Source organism: Antennarius striatus, chromosome 18 (genome assembly GCF_040054535.1).
Source record: "Antennarius striatus isolate MH-2024 chromosome 18, ASM4005453v1, whole genome shotgun sequence".
Classification (NCBI taxonomy): domain Eukaryota; kingdom Metazoa; phylum Chordata; class Actinopteri; order Lophiiformes; family Antennariidae; genus Antennarius; species Antennarius striatus.
Window position 1 is genome coordinate 9,420,901 of NC_090793.1, and position 21,271 is coordinate 9,442,171.

Genomic DNA, 21,271 nt, shown 5'->3' on the forward strand with positions numbered 1-21,271 from the left:
ACACAACCCTACCAGCTGCTTCCACAGGATACACAACACACAGGGATTCTTCCTCTGGAGAGCAGGAATGAACCACAGCAGAGTCCATACCGCCCCCACGATCCCATCAAATCCAATTAAAAGTAATCAACAATCTGAAAAGACCCTGGAGTCTTCAGAACATCTTTCTGGGTTAAAGGAAAGGAACAGCGATTGCTTGTTTTGCACATGTGAAACTCTTCCACCATATTCCATGAAAATTCATCCAGAAATGTATGTGTTAATGAGCAAAACCTCAAGGAAACCCAAGCAACGCTCAAAAAAAGAGAAAATAAATAAATAAATCTGCATCTTTGTCGCATCTGCATCGAAATGTATTGGGTTATTCAAACCTTTTGACCGAGATTCACTAAAATCAAATGTGGTAGGTTGTAAGTAATGAACATCCTGCAAAAAAATTCATGTCAACATTAAGAAAAAGGTTTTTCCACAGCTTTATGTGGAAATTGAAAAATCAGAAACATAAAAAATGAAAGTTTGAATATGATAAAGTTTTTGTCGTTACTTCGGACTTCAGCAGTGTCACCAACCTCATTTAGAAGAACGTCATCGAAGCACAAACGACGTTAACTTAACTCTTTTTATTTACACGGCGTGACACACATACATTATGGTTACAGGCTGCTCTGGGGAAAGCCAGCCTCACACACGTCACATCAAAAGCTCCTGAGATAAACTGAAAAGAAGTCAAAAACACACTCCAAAATCTACACCCACATTTATAAAAATTTTTAAAAAAAAATTGCACGGACCGAACATGACTGGTGGAAATGGGAAGATTCAAGCTTGAGGGCAAAAGTCGAAGGAGAGTCGGAATCGTGATGAGTTCGTCACCCAGAATAAGTTCTAATCAGAGGTTGTACGCTAATGCAAACAAAGTAGAGGTATATTCTGGAAGGACAGGTAATACTGCAGCGACAGGTCTGAACTCTGTTTAAATACTGTCAGGGCTTCAATGTAATTAAAACACTCTTTAGTAGTTTGGGAGTCAAGGGACACTGACATATTTACCTAAAGGGAAACAAATCCTAAAGATTTGGGTACAATTATTACAAACTACCTTCGGATTTTATAGTCATGTATGTATGTGACGGGGGGGATGATGAATCTGGGTTACCGCTGTTTTTGGGGTTTCCTGTTGTTCCATCTCAAAACTATCAGGACGTTAATGTTTGCTTTACAAGCTGGTACAGGAATAGAAATTGTAAATCAGGGCTCACAACAGTACAGGACACTTCGATAGAAATACACTGTATAGAACACAAAGCCTGGGAAGTTCAGTCATGCAGGACACGGATTCCAGTTCTATACATTCCAGTTCTATCTAACAGGTCCCCAACGGCGACGACTAGCACAGTTAAGACTCTCAAGAGAAGAGAGAGAGCAGCTAAACAGTTTGTGTCCAGGAAGAAAGAGGCTTTTAATGGCACTGTTTGAAGTCAATCTGTCGTAGTCCGTGATACCGATAAAGTCAATGATGGGGGGGATTTGCTACTGAATGACCAGCTGTGGCGAGGTGTCTTAAGTAGGTATCTTGTGTGTACTGTGTGTGTGTGTGTGTGTGTGTGTGTGTGTGTGTGTGTGTGTGTGTGTGTGTGTGTATTTTTTTTAATGCTGACGGTACAGAGAAGGCGATGGCGGTGGGCGATTCGGAGCTCATGTCCGTCGAGGCTCCAGCCTGTAGGAGAGCTGTGTCAGAGCCCTCTGGTTGTCGATCACACACAACTTCCTGACGTAACCCCGCACCTCAACGTGGTTTTTGTTGGGTTGGCAGATGTCTGGATCTGTAGAGAGGAAAGAAACAAAATGCCAACAGGATTAAGAGATTCCCGTAAAATCAATGTTATAAAAGTGAACCAGATACGGCAACTTACTGAAGGGTTGGCTTCGACAATGCCTCACTTGTCGGATCGTGTTAGCTATAATACGCTGAGGTGAGGAGAAGATACTCTTTAGTTATGCCAATCAATCAGTATTGAATGAAGAATGTGATGCATGAAAAAGACACACACACACCATTTTCTCAAAGTTGACCATGTTGTCGATGAAGGTTTTGTTGCCCTCATGTGTAAAGGTCATATCTGTAAAGACGTAGATGTAGAATCAGCAGAAGATTCTCTTCCACCTGACGCTCTTTTTATTATTATCCCTGTACCTTTTAGGAGAAGCGGCATGAAGGGGATGATCGGCGGTTCCAGTTTGGTGACTGTGAGTCGGTAGGACCGGTGGTTTCTGGATGGGTCCTGTCGCCAAAAGTAGAACTCAGTAAAAAAGAAAAAAAAGAAGTCGTCTCAAGAATCCTTAATGCAAACTGAATTTCACATGACTCACCATCATATTCTCGAACTCGGCGTAGAACTTCTTAAACTTGGTGGGGAGTTTCTGGCGGGACAAAACAGAAGATTTTATTTCACCGGCGGTGAACTAGAGATCCAGATGAGATTAGAGAAGCTCACCTCCCACGTCTGGCTCAGCCTGCTGACGGCGGGGTTGCTCATCCCCATGATGATGGCAAAGAATGAATTCAAGTTCTTAAACTCCCGACAGCTAAAGACAAGAACACAAAAGAAAGAAAAAGAAAATCAAACGTGTGTAAGTTGATCAGTTCATATCGGTCGTGAACAGGGTGACGGACGCCAGCGGGTTCTTCTCACTGTGCAGCTATCTTGATGAACTTCTTGAGGAGCTGGACTCTCTTGCTGAGCTGTCCACACAGACAGACCTCAGTGACCACCCACAGCTGGACCTGGTTGAACCTACGCAGAAAAAGGTCCAGGTTGGCCGTGGTTCTCCTAAAGTTCTGCCGTCCGAATGTGTGGTAGAGCAGCTCGTGCTGGAGAGAGGAGGGAGGAGAAGATTTAAGGTTAGTACAGCAATCCAGTGTGTGTGTGTGTGTGTGTGTCTGTGTGTGTGTGTGTGCGTGTGTGTCTTTGTGTACCTCATGCATACAGCTGAACAGCTCCCAGTCAAACATCGTCATCTGGTAAGCCAAATCCTTGGAGCTCATCAGCTCAAACGTTGACATAGAGCCTGCTGAGGGACCCTCCTGGTCTGGGAGAGGAGTCTGAGGAGAAAAAACAAATAAAGATAAAAATGTATTGCAATCAAAAGAATTTTTACAGAAATGCAGCTTCTTGCAATCAATCAGCAAAGATCTGCTGTAACTGCAGATGATTCCTGCTAAAGGATACGTGCTTCACGATTGCTGCATTAACCGGTTTGTCTTATTTGACTTTGTCTCTTACCAGACTGTTGAGCTGTTCTCGTGGACATGCAAATAATTTCCCGTTGATGCTCAGAGCAGAAAACACTGACACATCGTTAGGCTTCAGGATTAATTTCTCTGGAAGACAACGGAGAAGTGTTGAGTTTTCATCCCCACCCGACACATTCCAACAAAGACCCAAAGACAGCCATGATGATGGAAGCAGTTCAGTAACTTAAACCAGCGGTGGGCAATTAATTTTTACAAGGGGCCACATGAGAAACCTGAATTATGAAATTGTCGAGTTTAATTTGTGTGTACGTAATTCATGATTGTTGTCACGCGGGCCGGACAAGAATGTACAAAGGGCCAGATGAGGCCCGCGGGCCGCAGTTAGCCCATGTCTGACTTAAACTGTTATCATCTGCTCCTTCATGACGTATTCTTACCACCAGCAGAGCTGAGGTGGACCAGCAGGAGCTCCTCAGTGGTGCCCAGTTTGTCTGCCACAGCGCTGATCACTTCTCTTCCCGTCGCGGCAACGGCAATCCGGATAGTCGTGTATGTGTGATCGCTGCAGTACACCTTCAACAGGACTGGACACGTACAGACACAACGCTGAAATAATCAACATGTTCATGTGTGTCACCAGCATGGTGACAAAAAATATATCAGACCAACATACTGTCATCTTGATTCCTAATGGGCTGTTTCTTCTGCAGACGCTCCTCTCCGTTGCTGAACTGCCGTATTAAGGTTTTCTGTGGAATCAGACAAGCCGGCATCGATAAGCATCACCAGATGTGTGAAAGATATCGGATGACGTAGTCAAACTGGATTTAAGACGTACCTTCTTTGTGGATTTGGCTTCTTCCGAACTAGGTGAAAAAACACAAACACAATAAATGTGGAATAAAATATCTAAAATATCTCTGTAAGGGTTTGATGTGCAGAAGCTGGCAAACGTACTGTAATTTAACAACTTTATCCAAGTCAGGAACCAAATCTTTCAAAGCTCTCAACATCCGAGAATCATTTGACAAACTTCCATAAAGCTCCTACGGAGAACCACACCGAGAACGTACATTTAATCAGCATAAGGATTAATATACTGTAATTTATTGATGATGGAAAGCTTATTGTTGGCCACCTCAAGGAACGGGATCGAAGCAGACTCTTCCTGGAGGAGGTAGGTGTGAGTGTTGGCCCAGCGCAGGGCCAGAATGAGAGTCCTCCTCTTACTGTTGAGAGAATACTCAAACTTCTCTTGCTCAGAGCCGGGCGGAGACGCCGCATGGTAGGTGAAAGCGGGGTTAAAGATAGATACAAGTGACGTCAACGGCAAAAGAAATTATTTATTTGATTGAGAAATCTTTAGCAGTTCTCAAACTGTTCAGGCAGTGGTGAACAAATCCATTAGCACAAACTAAAACTTACTGAGCAGAGTAGTTTCCACAGTATTTACACAAAACCAAAAGTGGATTAAATTTACCCTTATTACCCCAATCGAGGAGGGTAAATCAGGATATTAACATCAGTGGTAAAGAAAGACATCTGTGCGCAGGTTAAATGCGTGGTTACCTGTTAAGTGGAGCATACAAATTAAAGTGCCTGTAAAAAGCTAGAAAGGATATTGTGCCATGAGTAGAGGACATAGCTGGCTGTTGGGCATGAAGACGCAATGCATGAGAACAAAATCATCCACTGCCGGGTCTGCCAGATGGAAACAGGGAAGCAAATCAGACAGAAAAGAAAGGAAATTGAGAAGTTCGAGTCAGAATAATAATGGACTATTAACAAATAATATAAATCCCGTTAATATTTGTAATAAAATTACTTCTATACAGATACCTGGTTCGCTGGGGTGTACGTCCATCCTCATGGTCTCCAGGAAGTGCTCAAGAATCTTCTCTGGAGTTCCTGATATCACAGTGTATCTGCAAAATAAAAGCAAAGTGTGAAACAAAAAGAGACGCGCTACTGCACACGTAAAAATGTATGCATGGCTCCTGACACATACTTGATGCTTCCCAGGGTGGAGGCGCGAGGACTCTTTTCTAGCACCAGCACAGCTTGTTCATGCTCTTTCAAACGCACGGTGTTTGCTTCAACATCCTAAAAATGTAAGAAGCGTGGACAAAAATCGGTCATGTCATGCCGAGTTGATAGCAACATGTCTATATAAAATGTAATACGGCTGCTCTGCCACAAGAGGGTGACAAAAGGACAGATAGTGTCAGCACTAGTAGTAGACAGGCATCCTGTATACTGACATGGTAGTAAACTTGTTTATATACAATCTGGACCAACAGCTGCATTTGGTATTACATTTATACTCCATCTGGATTGGGGGAGGGACGTTATTCAATGATCGATCTCTCAATAATCTACCCTGAGTATCCTGTTGAAATCTTCTTTATCCACACGAAGGAAGTGGCAGTTGTCCTCTCTCAAAACAATGGAGGCCGCCCGGGGTGAATCCGTCACTAGGGCCAGCTTTCCAAAGTCATCCCCCTCATGCAGCGTGCACACAACACCCTAAAATACACATACACACACACACACACACACACACACACATGCACAAGATCACACATCACATCAGACACACTCCATAGTTATGTTGTCATCTTGAGCTCTGCAAAGAAACATCAGGAGCTGGAGGACTGGGATGAATCAATTGTTCTTGTGTGTGTGCAAAGTGTGTGTGTTCATACACAACATATGGATGCACACAATATATGGAGCACATCTGCCAGTACACTGGTGTTAAGTAGTCATCCGGTGTGAAAGTGTGTACGCAGACAATCCCCCCCCCCCCCCCAAGACGATTAACCACAGCGATGAGTCACGGTGAGCTGTGCAGTTTTCCAAACTGGGCTGCTGGTCTGCTCCACACAGACGGGATCAGCTCCACACTTTAATCCTTTACTCACAGATGAAGTATCATCAAATGAAGCTGAAAGGCAGAACAACGCTCCTGCGTCCAACAATGAAACACGAACATGTTCTTGGATGAGTCCACACCAGCACAAACACACACACACACACACACCTTGCCGTAGATAACCACATTGACGGAGCCCTTCTGAATGATGTACCACGATGTTCCTTCCTCTCCCTGGTTGAACACTAGAAGAAAGAGGATGAACATGTGATGACAACATACATGACTGAAACCATTCATTCAAATGATGAGGCGTGTTTCGACTATAAGAAAGTAGATGTTTGTTACAACCATAATAATCAGATAATCACGTCATTTTAAGCTTATTCAGCATCATATTGTTCCAGTAACAGCTGTCTGTCTAGCCACTGGTTCAATTTAAACAGGAAGTGCAAATAGCTAATTCAGCATATTTGTAATGGTGCTAAGTCTACCAAAAGGGAAACAAAGTGGGGATGACAACAAACCAACCGCGACTGACTCAATGGCAACTTCCTACTTCCTGTTTTAATTCACTAAACCCCCCCCAAATTAGGGAATTAATGGCTCACAACTTCATAAACTGTAATTATACAACAAATCAAAGTAATATGAGTCATTTTTTCCAAATAGTTCAACAGTTATCTGTTCAGAATTTCTCTTCTGCTTGACTTTAGTGTTACTGCATAGAGACACTGTCCTCTATCTGGTGCACAGGTGAAATAGAATGAAGACTCACACACAGTCCCAGCTTTTGCATGCGACTCGAAGATGACAACGCTGGCCAGTTCCCTCTTCACCTACAAACCAGAACACACTGGTCAGGTCCTGCTGGGTTTGAGCTGCAGTGCAGAAACATGATAGGACAGTAAAAATGCACACGGCAGCAATTTTTTTTTTTTTGGAGGATTAAATCATTTTTCTCGTGAGTCCTTGCAGTAATTCGTGCCAGCGCATGGAGTTTCATAGAGGTTACGAAACCTCTATCAATAGAGATGCACATCAACAGCAATAAAACCGGTTAATATAAAAAAAATGATGATAGGCAATCGTTATGAAGTGCAAAAATAACAAGACAAACTCTTCTGGAGCCATTAAGGAGTCCTCCATGTGGTGAAAGCCTGCCAACACACTGCAGAGAGCTAGAACTGAAATCTAGTTACACAAAGGGAAACACTGACAGGGGCTAGAGCTTCTCCCTCTGCCACAGGAAGTGGATGTGAAGATGACTCACAGTGTTGGACAGGTGAGCCAAGGCTTTGATGTGAAGCAGCTCATCGTAGATGATCTCCAGGTCGTCCCCCGTCCTTTGACCAGGCCTGCAGACACACACAGGGGTCAGCCAGAATGAATCCCCTACCGTCACCCCTAATTAAATAAAAAAGTAATGTAGATCATCGCTAAAACGTTCAATAATCATTACTGACGACTTCCTGAGGATCATTCGCAGCAGTGCGTCCGGGCCAATCTGAGCGAGGAAGAGGATGGTCTCGGGGAGCTCTTCCTCGCTCTCTCGCTTCTCTTCCTCGCTTGGCAACGGCGTGTCCTCTTCCTCATCATCGAGAAAACGGTAGAACAGGTATTTGTCCTGGAAGCTCAGTTCCTGGTCCACTGAACAAGCAGACAGGCACGGCGTTAAATCCTAATCCATCGTTCTTTTCAGACTCTTTGGGAGCTGAGGATCGTAAAATGAAACTAAAAGTCAAACATGAAGATGAGACAAGTAGAAAAGGTTTCATTCACCATGGTTGAGCACCCCTTCTTCCAGCAGTGCCTGCCACATCCCCACAGCATGGGACCGCGTGAGAACACAAGCGCTCTGCAGCACCAGCCAGTCCACCAGCTCCGTGCCCACGCAGCATTGTCTGGGACGCACACACATCTTTTTCTAATTGGGAAGGGAGGATTCATGTAAACAAGTAGCTGGAATTCTAACAGAGCACACCTTTACCTGTACGTCTTGAGGTGGTACTTCCTGTCTCGGATCATGTGTGGCGCTCTGGACAGGATGGCGTTACGGAGAACCTTCCCCGCTCTCTGTAGCTTCTCTGAAGGAATCTACAGAACACGCAGGAACACCAGAACATAATAGTCCATGCTTACATCACTGTGACCCACACACACACACACCCCGGCATTTACATTTAATTTATACCGAGTTAAGACCAATCTGAGGTGGGTATGTACTATACAGATTTTACCTGCACCTTAGCAAGACAGGAAATTAGCATATAAGTATATATGCAAACACGACTAAATACAACAAAGCAATGGATGCTAATTTTGCAGCTGTGATCTTTATTCTGTGTGCATGCATTAGCAGCATTAGCATAGCCGCAGAGGAGCACGGGAGTGAGTCATCAATCGTCTCCCCTCAGAACACACGCAGTTCCAAAATGCATTGCGGCTTTTTTGATTCATTCTGAAACCGAAACGTCTCAGTATTCTCTCTCTCTTCCCCTCTCTCTCCAGTGTGTGTGTGTGTGTGTGTGTGTGTGTGTGTGTGTGTGTGTGTGTGTGTGTGTGTGTGTGTGTGTTACCTTGTTGTGAGCTTTGATTGCAGAGTCTGAGTTCATGTTGTCTTTGTCTGCGAGTCCTGGGGAAGACAAACTGTTTTCCAAGTGGTCCAAAAGAGGATTGTTACAGGACGTAGACAGAGTTCATTCCCAAATCAACACATATAAGCAGGCGGTGAGACACACGCCGCTGCGCAATCAGTCCTGATGAACAGGTGGGAAACAGTTCAGTATTTTCCAAAGAAAATAGTTGCTTTAGAATGCAATCAAGGAACACAGTGTTCTATAAAAAAAAATTTTTTAAATTCCTTTTAATGTTATATAACATATTCTTCAAACTTCTGTGGCTAATATTTCTCCACAAACAACACTCTGACCCCTATGGTGTGTGTGTCTGCTCACGGTCATTGTTGGATCCACTCTCCATTGCTCCATAAGGAGGGGCCAACAATCCAGCCAGGCTCTGACGATACTTCTACAAAAGCCACACACACACACACACACACACACACACACACACACACACACACACACACACACACACACACACACACACACAAACACGCATGCCAGAATTTATGACAGTGTTGATAATTTTACAGCAATATCAATATGATCATTTATGACAAATTAAAACCTCAGTGCTACTTTTAAACACTCGCCGCAAGCATCGCTTGAAAACAAAGCCCTTTGCGTCGCCGAGATCATTCACATGCAGAACAACTGACATGATGAAACACACACACACACACACACACACACACATACACACACACACACACACACACACACTGCAGCATTCAATCGTGGGTTAATCAGAATATTCAGATGCTGCACTTAGATGTCATGATCGATAAACACGATTTGCATTTCTAAAACGAAAAACTCCATTTATTTCAGGGATTTCAATCTGTCCGTTTTGGAAGCAGGAGCGATGGTGAAGTGATTTCCTCTTCTGTGCAAATGAAAGTGACAGCAGGTCCATTGGAGACAAAACCCCCGTAAAGGGAGAGGTTTTTCCAGTGGTCACCTCTACAGTTTGGTGCTTTGCTGGTGTCCTCGTCGCTCCTGTTATTATGAGGTGCTACCTGCAGCCCAATCAGTGCTAATAATAAGAGGACAGTGGATTATTCAAAGTCGTACTGAATTAATTTATTTGCCACCACACTTTCCATACAATAGGTGGACTGCACCTTTAATGTTAGATTGTAATCTGAGAAGAAGAGGAGGAGACACATGAAGAGGCGAAATGATTCACTCAAGAAATCAAATTAAAAATTTGTTCACTTTATATTTGTCTGATTGTAATTTATGTGAAGATGAGACATTATCGTTAATTTATTGGTCATAAGGGGCAGATGATTATTGATTATCAATATATTTGATGACTGTCACACACTCACTCACCTACCCAGACACACACATACACACAAACAGACACACACACACACACACACAGTGAGAAACAGATTGATCAGGTCTGTTTAACTTAAACACACACAAAAAGTCTGTCTTTCTTGCACAAAAAAAAGGATTAAAATATCAGAACAATTTTGGGAAGTTTCAATTTCCTCTTATGAAAAAAACAAAAAATATCCTGATGGCTTTCAGAGACTTCTACCAGGGCACTTTAGTTTTCATTTATTCGTTACCAGCATCTAATCGAGGCTCACAAGCACAATCTCTGCAAAAGATGTCCTCCAAACATGACCTCCTTGGCGGCGGTAAATATGAGATCACACACACACACACACACACACACACACACACACACACACCAAACTACAACGTCTTCTGGAGAGCAGTTCAACTCACCTGAGGTAACTCACCTCCTAACACCCCAGAGAGATGCCCTCACGCTTCTTTACAAGTCACACACGAGCCACCAGACAGCATCCTGCTCTACACAAGCTGCTCTCCTCCTTTTCTCGACCCCCCTCTTTCTTTTTGTCACACACATGAAACAATGTCTCTCTCAGTTCCTCACTTCCTCTCTCTCTCCCACTGCGTTTGAGCCAACAACCCAACCACTTTCTCTCACAGGTTACCACAGTGATCCGAGCCTCCTCACGACCGAGCTACCGTAGTGGAGGGATGGAGGGAGGGGGGGGGGGCAGAGAAGGGGAGCGGAGGACGGAAAGAAAGGGAGTAAAGGAAGGAGGCTGGCAACAGATACAGCGTGGCCAATAGAGAGAGGAAATGGGCAACAGAAACAGACCAGGTGAAAGAGACGTGAGAGTAAATCAGGGGAGAGAAAGAACCTCAGCCTGGATCTGGGCCCAGTGAGCGCTTGATGAAGTGTGTGTTTAAACGTGTAGAGGAAACGACGAGCTGTTTTACATTCACACCACCTTCATTCATCTCCCTTTCTCTCTTCGTGCTAAAATTATGGAGGAGCCCTTTTCGCTTTTATCCTTTCATCAAACACATGATCGCATTCATTCTGTCGCTTTCTGGTACACACACACACAGACACACACACACACACACACACACACACACACACACACACACACACACACACACACACACACACAAACACAAAGATCCTTTTACTATGAGCTGAATAAAGAGTGAAAAGAGGACAACCTCAGGCTACGTTTTCTGTTTTATGCCTACTGTCCACCGACAGACAGCAGAACATCGGACAAAGGAATATTAGTTCCTGTGTGAGATACAGACGTCTGATTGTAGTCATTTATATCCAATCAGAATGAGACTGAAGATATGTTTTGCTTTTTGCTGACGTGACAGCAATGAATAGATGCAGGCATTTTATATAGATGTAAAGTGCAGAAAAGAAGGGTGCAGATATTTACAGGGTTTGACAGCAAGGTGGTCAAAAACAGCTCTCATAGCCACGTTTATTTTTGATTTATAACAGGACATGATTGTTATATCCATTTACAACACATGATCATCAAATGAGACCATACTGAAAAAAAAATCTTGAGTGGGATCTGTGTGGTTTGACCCAGAACGACAAATAAAGCCTCCTATTTTTATTCTCCACTGACTTGTCTCAGTATTCCTCATTTTTTGGGAGATCTAACTCAGTGAACTTGTCATCTTTTTCATTACATATATTCCTCCTTCTGTTTATAAGCTTGGAACTACATTACCCACAATACAACCCTACGATTAAAATGCATCCTAGTAGAAGCAGCTGACATATCCACAGACCATGTTTCGGCATTACTGGATTTTTCCCTCTTAAATCCTAATTAACAAGTTCATTGATTTAGCTGGTGTGAACACTAACCAATACCAGCTAAGAATATCAATGGTCTTATTAATTCTACACTATTATTACATTTTAAAACACACTATGGATCTTGCAGCATCACTTTGAACATCATCATTTACACTACAAAAAAATTCAGAGCTTCAGAACAACTCTCTCTCTCTCTCTCTCTCTCTCTCTCTCTCTCTCTCTCTCTCTCTCTCTCTCTCTCTCTCTGTAGAGCCCTCTAGTGGTTAGACGCTTAAATACAGTCTCAAAAATAAGGTATCAGTGGTGAGATCAGATTTTTCTGACTGTGGCCAATGACGTGTCCAACATCCTGTACATTTCCTTATTCATTAACACATACATATATCCAGTGACATGCGGCCTGGGGAGGCAGGTGAGGCCGTGCCTCACCTGCCATCATGAAAGAAAAAAATGGAATAAATAAATTAAATTTTAGGTTATTTTTACTCAAAATCGCTGAATTTTCACATTTACCACTGAAATACGGAGCAGAGACCTGCGGTGAGGCCCCAGCCAGCCGAGCCTCACCATGGATTGCACAATAGCTCAGATAGCTGTGCTGGTACGCTATACAGTGAGACCGTAATGCTATCTCTCTATATGTCTAAAATGTTCAAACACGTTTGCTCTTTAAACTTAATTCCCGTAATTTAGCTAATGTATATAATGTAGTGGGTTTTTTTGTCAACAGCTGCATGTGTGTAACGTCTTTCTTGAGTTGAGTGGTCCTGAAACCGCTGTGAAGAGGCACTAGGTGAGGGACAAAAAATACCCGGCCTCATGGATAGGGGGCTCTGGTGATCCCAGGGATTTGTCTTGGGACTCCTCAGCCGAAGAATAAGTGAATGCAGGCTACGATCTACATTAAGTCAAGTGCGGCAATTACTTTTTTTCCGCTCGCCTATTCAAATGGAGGATTAAATATTACAAACTGAAGGAAGATACGGACAATTTCTACAAACAAGTTATTGATGTGTTTGTTCAGAGGGAGCGGCGCATGGACTTCATTTACAAGTAAACATGACATATTAACAGGTAGGTAACAACATTACGTTTCTTAATCAAATATGATTATTTGTGTGTTACAGTTTGTATGTGTAAATAATTCTGCTATGAGACTTTAACATGACCCACTCACTGTTGATAATTAAATGGTACACTGCAGGCTCATATTTTTGTAAATCTGATCACGTGATCATGATGACATCAGTGCCTCACCAGCCATGAACCTCACCACACGTCACTGCATATATCTAATATCTCGGGCCGCATTCAAGTACATCAGAATTACTCTTTCCTCCCCCCTGCCTCTGCCGTGTCCCAGTTCACAATTATCTTTGGCCACTTACATTCTCATTCAAATCCAAACCGCATCAAAAATCAAACATCCCATGATAACATTCTCTCCCCCGTTGTGTAGATGCAACATCAATGAACGTAGTTACCAAAAAAACAGGTGATGGTTGATTCAGGGGCCAGTTATATCTCATCTGGGGACACAAGTACGCCATTGAGACAGTTCATGTTCAGTGCTGTGGTTCCAGCTGATTCTCAGTGATATAAATAGCACAGGATGAGTTTTGTGAAACCATCCCTCACCTCCCAAAGGCTCTTGAACTCCCTCTGCTCGATACGCAGCAGCTCGCTGGTCTCCCTGCTAACAATGGTAGCGTGGCGCGGCGTATTATCCAGGATGGACTCCCCAAACGCTGTCCCGATCCCCAGCGTACAGATAGTGACTGCATCCTGTCCAAAAACACAACATATTTGTTTAAATGACTGCTTGTTACAGGCAACATGTGCAGGAATCAATACATTTGAATGTAAAGTTTAAAAGGACCAAATATCAAGTGGCACCATGTTTTCTTTGTCCTCTTATAACAAGGATACGTATGAGGAGAAACGTTTGTCTGCCCCTTTGTCTGCCTAAAGTAAACGAGTCACCATCATTATTTGTCTTACTAAATTAGATTTAAAAAACTGTTTTCTGTATGATAAATATTTAATTTTTGTTATAAGAAATGTAAGAAAGTAATGCTGAACAATTTTTATGTCGATAATTACAATTGATTATTGACACTAGACTGTGGTTAACTGTCCAGCCATTTACTAGATCACTTTCCCGTTATTCACTAGCAGCTTTTGACATCACCCAGCGGGAGCTGAAATTATATTTCTAAAGATTGGCTTTATAAAACCGTATATAAGGATGCATAAATAAATAAATGGAAATTAATGCAAATCAATTCAAATAGGAGATAGTAGTCAACACAGTCTCCAGCGAGGAAAATATCTGAGTGCCGGCTATAATTGGACAGGCTTGAGGCTAGCAGGCACAGACGTACACTATCCATGGATTGTAAAAATGATTCTGTATGCTATGAAAACGTCCAAATCAACATTTCAAATAAAGCTGTGGAAACTAGGCCACCAATGGCACTTTAGGGCTACACACATAAAAAGACCATTTCACAAAGGAGGGGCTTCTAATCTCCTGAAGCGGGAATGAATACTCTCTCTCTCTCTTCTCTTACCCATCAGTCTCCTGGTTCGTATGTATTCTAAAACCCAATTTTCACACCCTGGTGCGAAGAGTACAACGGGTAGCAGACCGCTCAGCTCTCAGTGGACTTGGTTTCTCTGCCGCTGCAGCTTTGCTCAGGCATATTTAAGCAAGGAAACAAGAGCTGATGTAACAGAACAATGTCAGCATTGAGAAGAGTCATGCTGGACCGGCTCTCTGACATGAGGGGCCCTGGTGGCGCGAGCACACATCTCAACATACAGTCGAAGGTTAAGCTAAAAATAGCAAGAGGATGGCAGCTGGGAGAAATAATGCATCTCTGCAAAAAACCAACAACAACCGGTGTACGAGCAGGAATGCATTCCTCACACGTTCATTTGAGATTCGGTGAATGATAAAAGTACAGGAAATGACATTTAACATTATAAAGCATGAAGCTCCAATCAGGCTTGAAGCTAATCTCACCTGATGGTTGGCCGTTTCAGACACTTTGACATCCAGAGAGCCGGACAGGACAGCGTACCAGCTGGTGCCTATGTCTCCCTGTCGGAACACTGCAGACAATAAAACACGGTCAGTAAAGTGTTTGCGAACTTCAAACAGAAGCATCTCATGGCGCCGACGTGTGTCTTCAGAATTGCATGAAGCAAACCAACATGAAACAGATTCTTTTCCGTCTCTTCAAGCATCCGCTTCACGCTGCTCTGCTCTAATTAGATGGTGAGATTAGAAACATGAGGCTCAGCAGGTTTGCTTGAAACAACATCAGATGGACGACCGTCCATTCATGACAACTACTGTCAGGAAAATAATGACTGATAGAAAGTCTGGCGGCAGTCGCTTTTATCCCAAACTCTGAATAGAACCTAATCTGGACCACCTTAAGGTTGCATCGTGCGTCACCATGGTGATATAATCAGGTTAACTTCTGGCTTTAAGCTCAACATAACCCATTAATTAAGGCATTCCTGAAAATATGCAAGACTCCATTATCTCACCTCAGTCAGGGTAACAGGAAATGACTTACATCACTGTATTCCAATGCTTTACTATGGAGACTCAATCCAAAGCAAACAGCTCCTAGAGTACATACATGTTGGTACATACATGTGATGCCTTTCTCCAGACATTCATAGAAGGCACAGGCACAGATCTGCAGCAGCAGCGGAGGTGGGAACCGATGGAAGGCTTTGACCTCTCTCAGTCTGGTCAATATGATGTCCACATCTTCACCGGAACGCTCTGACGGCCTGCGCACAAAAGCACCAGTCGTTACATCAAATATTGGCTATTATAGAACCATCAGGGCTTTTTTTTTTCATAGTTCTGTCCATTAGTGGAGGAGAAATTCACACTATTAAGAACCTGTTAGCTGTAATGTATTGTGTATCTCAAGTACATTTCTTTTGATAAAAAGGAATGCATCAAACCGACAGAAAACTGTCATTACAGAAAATGTTAAAACTAGCAGTTAATGGAGTAAAAACATGAGAAATCGGTTTCGTTGCTCTTGGACGTAGAAAGCAGCTCAACTGTTTGAGTTCCATCTGTGCATGTGCACGCGTGTCAGTGTGAGATTGAGTGCGTGTTGCACCATTGTTCACTCTGGTGTCTTAGTGATAACAGTGGTGAGCTGCAGGCGTTGCTTCTCTGGGCTCAGACCCCCCACCGGGTGTTGATGTAACATCCCATTTGTACTGCCACCATTTTTAATACGCTTAAATCTGAGAGGATTCTTGGATGTCTACGCCGAAACAGACACAAGAACACACACACACACACACACTTTTGATCCCAGAGCTGAAAACATTCTGTTCCGCAATATGGTGGTAAAAAAAAAAAATCTTCAAAGCCAAAACATCTCAGAGTAACACACACGGCACTTAGCTCCACTCATTCACTTATTCTCCTTTGTGAGTGACTCATCCTTAATACGTGTGTGTGTGTGTGTGTGTGTGTGTGTGTGTGTGTGTGTGTGTGTGTGTGTGTGTGTGTGTGTGTGTGTGTGTGTGTGTGTGTGTGTGTGTGTGTGTGTGTGTGTGTGTGTGTGTGTGCATTTGTGTTGTGTGTGCAAGATCACTAATGCACTGTGGGCTTCTTTCTTCACCTCCCTGCTTCTTCAGCTCTTTCCTTTCCTTCTGGCTTTCTCTTCTTTTCTTTGTCTACCTCCAGTAATCACTCTTCATCTCCATCGTTTCTCCGTCTCGTTCTCCTCCTTTCAGAAACACAACTGATAAGATGAACCGGAATCTTCTTTAGGCTACTTTTTTTATCCTCTCCATTAACAGTACGTTCCTGGTTCCTACCATTCCTGCTTCTCAAGCTCCCAGCACCGACGACAACGTGAACACAGGGATAAACACATGTATTTATATCCCTCAGTTGTAGTAGAACGTTCCTCACACCCGGGACGATAAGATAAACACAGACTCACCCTAAAGGGATGAACTACACAACACATTCTCCCAGTCCCACAGCATCTGACACAAACTCAGTCAGGTCTCTCTTTTTTCCTCTCTTCTATCGCCTTTTGGAGCTGACTCATCCTTTCATCCGCCCATCAGTCAACATATTATCTCTTATTGCTCCAACAGAGTGACATAACCCAGTTTGTCTGGGTTAATGGAGAAGACAGGTGTAGTCCTCCCACGCAGCACAACGGGGAGAAACCGGGAGGTCGAATGGGTAACACCAGCCTCACCCTTCACCCCACTCTCTGCAGGATAACTTAGTTATAATCCGCTGTTAAACCCTGGTTGGCTCCATCTTTCTCGTCTTCTATGTCCTGCATTTGCTCGATTCCTGCCTGTCTGGAGGAATAAAGTCACCCCAATGGTTTGAGACCGATGCGACCTGAGAGCTGTTCACCTGATCTATGTCTCCCCCCCCACCCCCCTCCGTCCTGACCACTCAAATCAGCAGAGATCTCAGCTTTCAGACACAAATTATACCCACACACACGATTTACAACGTAACCAACATGATGCACCGAAGGAGGAAGAAAATGCCAGAAGATCCTGGAGATTGTTTTAGAAAACATCCATCTAGGAAATTCACACCTTCACAACAAAATAAATCAGAAGTAGATTTGTGGCAGGCGACCAAACCGTCAGGCAGCGTGTACACAAACAGGTTCCTCCGTCTGACAGATTGATTCATGACCGTGTCAGAGACACTCCTGAATTGTGTGGCGACAGCCGTCTTCATCACCAACGGTGACCTGAGCGTATTAAAAAGACTCGCCGTTAATCAGCATGAACAGACCACACTTTACAATTCATCAATGAAAGTCTAACCAGTGACTCATGTAGCTGGGATGCATTCGTAAGTTCACCTACATGTGAAAAGTTAATTCAGTTATAAAGACAGGACATAGTTCAATATTAGAGAGGGGTTTTTTTTCCTCTTGAAAAAATTGATTTTGTCTCGAATTTCAATATCCTCTGAAACTGATCTGGTTTTATTTTTCCAGCACCAGAGGGACATTAAACCTGGACCTGTACTGGTGCTTCTACTGGACCTGCTTCTACCTTCTGGGTAACAAAACAAGTCAGATTTCATCTCTCATATTTCGCACTCATGGGAAATAAATGCCTCTGGCAATAAATGTCTCTGGATAGATATATTCCAAACGGTTGTTAACCTCCGTCCTTCTGTGACATTGTCCTTCACACCCACCGCTACCTCTTCACTTGCTCACGTCAACAGCTCCAGTAGATGGAAGCTGTCAGCAAAACACACACACACACGCACACACAGCTGGATATTGATTGAATAAGGAGGTGCATAGCTGAGGATGGAGGAGTGCTCTACAATGTGATCATGTCTCATCCAGTCCAACATAATTCCTGAGGCTGCCATCGCTGACACCTGTCTACTTTAATGTTAAACATTAATGCACTGGAATAATCACAATCCCATCGTAATAGCTGTATAAATGTTAGATTCAAACAAAAAAGGCACAGTCACCTCCATCCACAGAAGCTATGAGAAGCACCCTTCGCTGTTTGACGTCTTATAGATAAAACAATCATCATAATCAATAAATCAATTCATGCAGATGTCTGAAATCAGTCAGCTGCAGACATGCCTGTCATGTCCTGAACAAACTGTGTGTTTACATAATGCATCCAGTCATTACAGGTGAAGACAAGATGGTAGCCTCAGGTTGCCAATGGTAACGTGAGGATGTGTCATACTGGGGTGTGTGGGTGTAGGAGATGCGGGGTGTACGTCTCCTGGATGTAAATGTTTGGAGCATCATCTGAAGCCATCAGTGTCTGGGCTGCGATCCCATCTCGTTTCTTTAAGATGACTGTGTTCATTCCAAAGAATCCATTTGAATTCATTTCAATCAGGCGTGAATTAAAAGCTTTTCCCAAACACTGAAGCTTCTGGGTGGTGAAATGCATACCGATCAGAAATACTGATTTTAATAACCTGATCAATCAGAGCAGATACTGCAGGAAAAAGGGCGAGAAAACAATGCAGCACTGAAATCCTAACCACGGTATTATTATTCTTTTTTTTTTTTTAAATCAGGACTATTTGACTGAAGCACTCAAATGAGCCATGTGCGTCCTACCCGCCACCCATCAGGACTCATGCGATGCAGAAGCATCACAGACACCTTTTTTTTTTGACCGCGGATTGAAATAAAACAGAATTTAAATACGAATTAGGTGTGTAGTTTATAGCCTTAAACATCACGGTGCCAGATGTACTCTATATGTTGTAGAAAAATGGCAGCAGCTTGTAGTAAAGCTCCAAACTGGGCGTATCGATGCCGCGTTCCGCGCACTCACGCAGTGATCGCCGGTTGATTAATTAATCACGCCGGAGAGGGAGAATGAATGAGGGTGGAGAACACGCATTATCACGGCGATCGCATTCCCACCCACCTTTTATCCAGGCAGCAGATCCACTCCGCAGATGGAGACGAATTGGGGGACGTCTGCACCGCGACCATGTTTTCCTGGTGATGTGACGGGAAAAGGCTGCGCTGCTCACCGGAGGAGGCTCCCCGGTCCTCGGTGGTCGTTAAATGAACGAGCGCTCCCTCCCTCCCTCCCCGCCCCACCGCCACGAGCTGCCTCACACAATCAAGGGATGCTGATGCTGATGCTGCCCTCTTCACGGCATGCGGATGGCTCGTGTTAAAGCTGTCTGCGTGGGTTGGGTTTTTTTTTAAGAGGTCTCACAAACGGTGCAGTGTAATGATCAGAGACCTGACTGAACAATAGGATGTGACATGTTGGGTTAGAAGCGAATTTAACGTTTGATCTAACACTTAAATATCAATAATGTGATGATCATTGGATTTTGCGTGGGTGGGGATTGCAGGGAAGGTCACCACCGGGTCAGCACTAATGACTGTGATGTTCAGGTTAACCATCTAACACCACAGCCAGCTTAGAGAAGTGATTTTCAAGCTGTGTTGGTGTTTTGGTTCACTAATGTCTGTCGCTTGCAGTTTGCTGATAAATTTGAAGTCCTACTGGATTCCTTGTGCAGCCAAGTCTGAATCCAATGCTTCTAAATTTACAGGAAAAGGAAATTCACTCATGCTGCAAATGTCAGATTGCAAGCAGCAGATTTTCATCTTCAACAAGGGAGTAGAGCCTCAGGGGTGGCAGTCTCTGAGGTCAAAGTTATAATATGTCACAAACCATAACAGAAAGAACAAAAGAAAAGAAAAAAATTATATTCTGGCTATACAAATACAGTAAGACAACTTGATCAGGAAGTAGATGTAGCAAACACTGGTAGGAGAAGTGTTGGTAATACAGAAGCTCACATGACCTTAAACTGAGTTGATTATGTACACTGTTAATGTACTCAGGGGTGTGGATGTGTCAGATTGAACTGCTGTGGTCTTTAAACATTTCCACTACTTTAATTTCAGCCTCGTGATGAGAGAGAAAGGCAGCAGAAAAGCTGGTCAGCAGGATGACTGCAGCCACAGCAGCAGAGGGATGGATGGATGGATGGATGGATGGATGGATGGATTGATGGACGGAGAGACGGAGCAACAGAGGACAGATGGCAAGAGATTTTGAACATCCAGAACTGCCTAAAACCATAACTTATGTCACATGCTGTGTCTCCTCTGTAAAATAAGGTAAGGCTAAAAGTGGACTAAGAAGGAGCATGATGGGTGAAACAAAGGACAACATATTTCAGGTTCCTCCAACTTAAAACAGATCTCTGTGATCTTTATCCACCCTACATGCACAAATCATTCAAGTCATCCGTTCTGCTGCAGCAGGTGAATGATGTGTGAATCTGTTACAAGAGTGTGTGAGGATGTTTGGCAGTTGGCTGTAATACTTCAGAGAGATTGAGAAACTATTCACCATATTGTTAAAATAATGAGTGTTTGTCAGAATTGACATCACGGTCGCTTGAGGTGCCCTTCAGGATGATCCATTCCAAATGTACATGCAGTACACACATCTCGCCACAGGGGGGCATTTTTATTGTTTATGTCAGTGATTCCCAAAGTTTTTCTGCTGGGCTCCCACTTTGGGAAACAAGAAAATTTTTGATTGGAGCCCATTTTCTCACACAGTGCCGGAAAAATGAAGGCTTTCACAGGTCATGTTTTTATACAGTTTACTGTGGCAATAAAGTCTTAGCTTGTTCCATGAAGATGACATCATGGGGTCATAGGATCAAGAGGTCAAAGATAACAACAAAAGTTACTCAAAAATTTATTTTCTTTGACATAAAATTGAATACAAAGCAATAATATGGAACCAAAGGAATTTTAATATTAATATTAAATAAATAATTAACAAAGGATTTT

General features: G+C 43.2%; 1 protein-coding gene across 4 annotated transcripts; it reads right to left on the minus strand.

Annotated features, from left to right (window-relative positions):
- Window positions 1-346: 346 nt before the first annotated feature.
- Window positions 347-19,482, minus strand: LOC137611965 (rap guanine nucleotide exchange factor 4-like). Of its 4 annotated transcripts, none has more exons than XM_068340206.1 (30): window positions 19,365-19,482; window positions 15,571-15,713; window positions 14,929-15,017; window positions 13,539-13,685; window positions 9,089-9,161; window positions 8,711-8,766; window positions 8,122-8,228; window positions 7,914-8,035; window positions 7,598-7,781; window positions 7,405-7,489; window positions 6,910-6,970; window positions 6,300-6,376; window positions 5,636-5,782; window positions 5,265-5,359; window positions 5,096-5,181; window positions 4,879-4,957; window positions 4,395-4,545; window positions 4,214-4,302; window positions 4,095-4,122; window positions 3,930-4,005; window positions 3,694-3,840; window positions 3,285-3,382; window positions 2,978-3,103; window positions 2,694-2,872; window positions 2,496-2,586; window positions 2,371-2,421; window positions 2,195-2,282; window positions 2,056-2,120; window positions 1,914-1,968; window positions 347-1,823 (listed from the first exon to the last, which is right to left on the minus strand). In XM_068340206.1, the coding sequence occupies exons 1-30, from the start codon at window positions 19,430-19,432 to the stop codon at window positions 1,696-1,698; spliced, it is 2,991 nt and encodes a 996-aa protein (XP_068196307.1). In that variant the 5' UTR covers window positions 19,433-19,482; the 3' UTR covers window positions 347-1,695. The 4 variants fall into 4 exon arrangements, with proteins under 4 accessions (XP_068196307.1, XP_068196310.1, XP_068196308.1 ...); XM_068340209.1 differs by lacking the exon at window positions 19,365-19,482 and adding an exon at window positions 16,571-16,628; XM_068340207.1 differs by lacking the exons at window positions 13,539-13,685; window positions 14,929-15,017; window positions 15,571-15,713; window positions 19,365-19,482 and adding an exon at window positions 10,502-10,620.
- Window positions 19,483-21,271: the final 1,789 nt, after the last annotated feature.